The sequence below is a fragment of the Gordionus sp. m RMFG-2023 genome, chromosome 2 (genome assembly GCF_954871325.1).
Source record: "Gordionus sp. m RMFG-2023 chromosome 2, tfGorSpeb1-WG-v2, whole genome shotgun sequence".
Classification (NCBI taxonomy): domain Eukaryota; kingdom Metazoa; phylum Nematomorpha; class Gordioida; order Chordodea; family Parachordodidae; genus Gordionus; species Gordionus sp. m RMFG-2023.
In genome coordinates, this window is record NC_088776.1 from 42,350,436 (window position 1) to 42,352,989 (window position 2,554).

Sequence of the window (2,554 nt, forward strand, 5' to 3'; positions counted from 1 at the left end):
TTAGATTGATCTAGAAGAATGATGTTTGGCTAATTCATATATATACGAAACTAAACTTTTTATACTCATAATATAACGATTAATATTGATGTGTTCGTTTTCTGAATGGGCTCCATCTGCAGCATATGATAGGGGTATTAGTATTAAACTATTATTTGGATCTTTTAGATATTTCGATAAGTATACCGCAGCTGGAACTGTACCTCCATCTCGGGTTAGATCCGGATACCTTCCATATACCCTTTTAATAGCTTCAGATGCCAATTTAAAATTATTATTCTTATAATTTGTAAGCCACGAGTCAACCTCATCCTCAATTACTACATTGAGAGAATTTCCAGTGCTACGTTGCTCGTGTAATCTAGTTATATAATTGATAACATTATTCTTTATCTTTTGAACGTTTTGGTGAGAAGCAACCCTTATCGAAAATTTACCTATAACCTTGTGAGGTATAACTGTTTTGGCACCAAGCCCAGAAAAAGCTCCTTCTATACCGTGTATACTTAAAGATGGCTCTCTCCATTTATACGACAGTTCCTCTATTTTTGAGAAATGTAATAGGCCTAAAGATCCTACTGCATTTTTATAATCTTCCAAATTAAAATCAAAATTGGAGTAAGCTTTTATTTCATCAGCGGTTAAGGATTTAATATCATCATATATTCCTGGGATTGTTATCCGGCCGGTTGTTGCATTACTCAACTTGGATAAAATGTCTACGAGCTCAGCCATCGATTCATGGACGGAACCCCCGTATACTCCGGAATGTAGATCTTCTGCTGCGCTCTGAATTTGCAGGTAAAAATAGATTAAGCCCCTGAGTCCATAAGTTAAACATGGATTTTTTATGTTAGGGCAAAAATTATCGGATATCACAGCATAGTCTATCTCTTTGAAAAAACTTGATTCTTGCTTTAATATTCTTTCCATACCAAATGATCCTGATTCCTCTGCTGATTCCAGAAAAAACTTTATTTTCACGGGTATGCAAATGTCGAGATCAATCAATGCTCTAATAGCATTCATCCAAGCCAAAATAGGACCTTTGTTATCGGTTACACCGCGCCCATAAAAATCGTGTTTAACTTTAGTCAATATAAATGGATCCGATTTCCATCCATCGGATTTGCGTGCGGGTACTGTGTCTAAGTGGCCATATATGAGGAGAGTTATGTTATTAGGTTGTGAAGATTTCGAATTAGGTAAGGTGCTGAATAGGAAAGGAGGGCCGAAAGTTTGAAACGATTGATTTTGTCTGTAACGCAATTTGGTTAAATGTTTGTGTGGGTTATTCCTTCTTATATTGTTCTCCTTGATATTGTAATTTATAAATTTAACATCAGATTTAAAGCCCATACTCCTTAAAAATGATTGAGACCATTTAACTACGTGTATAAGTTCTGGTTTATATTCGGGAAATGCAGAAATACTATGAAACCTTATAACTTCTGATAAATCTTTAATATAATTTACTTTATTATTATCAATGTGATTAAAAATATATTGTAGACGTTTTTCATCCATTATCTGGCAATTCTTGTTAGAATTAGACAATTCATATTTTTCAAAATTATTTTCTTCAAAACAGACTATTTTTATAATGACAAATTTACAAATATATATCCAAACTAAAGCAGGTAGACAGACGCGGAATAATTTAGCTAACATATTTTCGATGAATATCTATATAATTAAAATAAATTTATTTAATATTATATATATGTTATTAAAATTATTAATGATAGTGCATATGTAGATCATAATCATCTACAGGTTATCCTGTGGTAATAGAGCCTAAATAATTTTAACATTTCAAATATTATCAGACGGGCTGGAAAATTTAATTAAAATTGATGAATTCATAGAGGACATTAAGATTAACTCTATTTTTAAATAATGTAATAATTAACTTATAATTATATATTGAGACATTTATCAGTGTTAATTTTTTTATATTTCATTCTAAATAATATGTTTTTGATTATTTCATTTATAGTGTATTGTGTAAAAAATATATATATATTTCACTTTTTTAGGAGTATGTATGTAATCTTTAACTCAAGAATAATTAACTATCTTTATTCTTTTAAATTAAAATATTAGTCAGATTTATAAATGAAGAATATTTTCGGTTAAATTTATACCAACAAATTTTATTTATTTATTAATCGTTTTGTTATATTTTTGAAGAGATAAAAATATTTATTAATTTAATAATTATACCTTAGAATTAACATTATAATTAAATGAAAGCTCAACCCTTTTAATTAGGTAGAAAACAATCATATATGATCTCCAATCATGACTTAACAGTGTAATATAATAATGATTGTGTTAAGTTATTTTTTGTAAATTATTTATTATTAAATATATTAATATTTTCATTTTTTTATAAGTGAAAAGAAATGGAGAGAACTATTATATATTTTTTTTAAAATAATAATATACAATAACAAAGCTCTTGTTATTGATACAATAAAATTCCCTGAAAAGGGAACTTCGGAGATAGGCCATTTGATTCATCAAATACTTTTGTTTCTAAGTACTAAGC

General features: G+C 28.5%; 1 protein-coding gene across 1 annotated transcript; it reads right to left on the reverse strand.

Moving 5' to 3' along the window:
• Positions 1–1,527, reverse strand: LOC135924350 (cytosolic non-specific dipeptidase-like). Its single transcript, XM_065459408.1, has one exon. It carries the CDS (start codon positions 1,525–1,527, stop codon positions 1–3), a length of 1,527 nt encoding a protein of 508 aa, XP_065315480.1.
• Between the last annotated feature and the right edge of the window lie 1,027 nt (positions 1,528–2,554).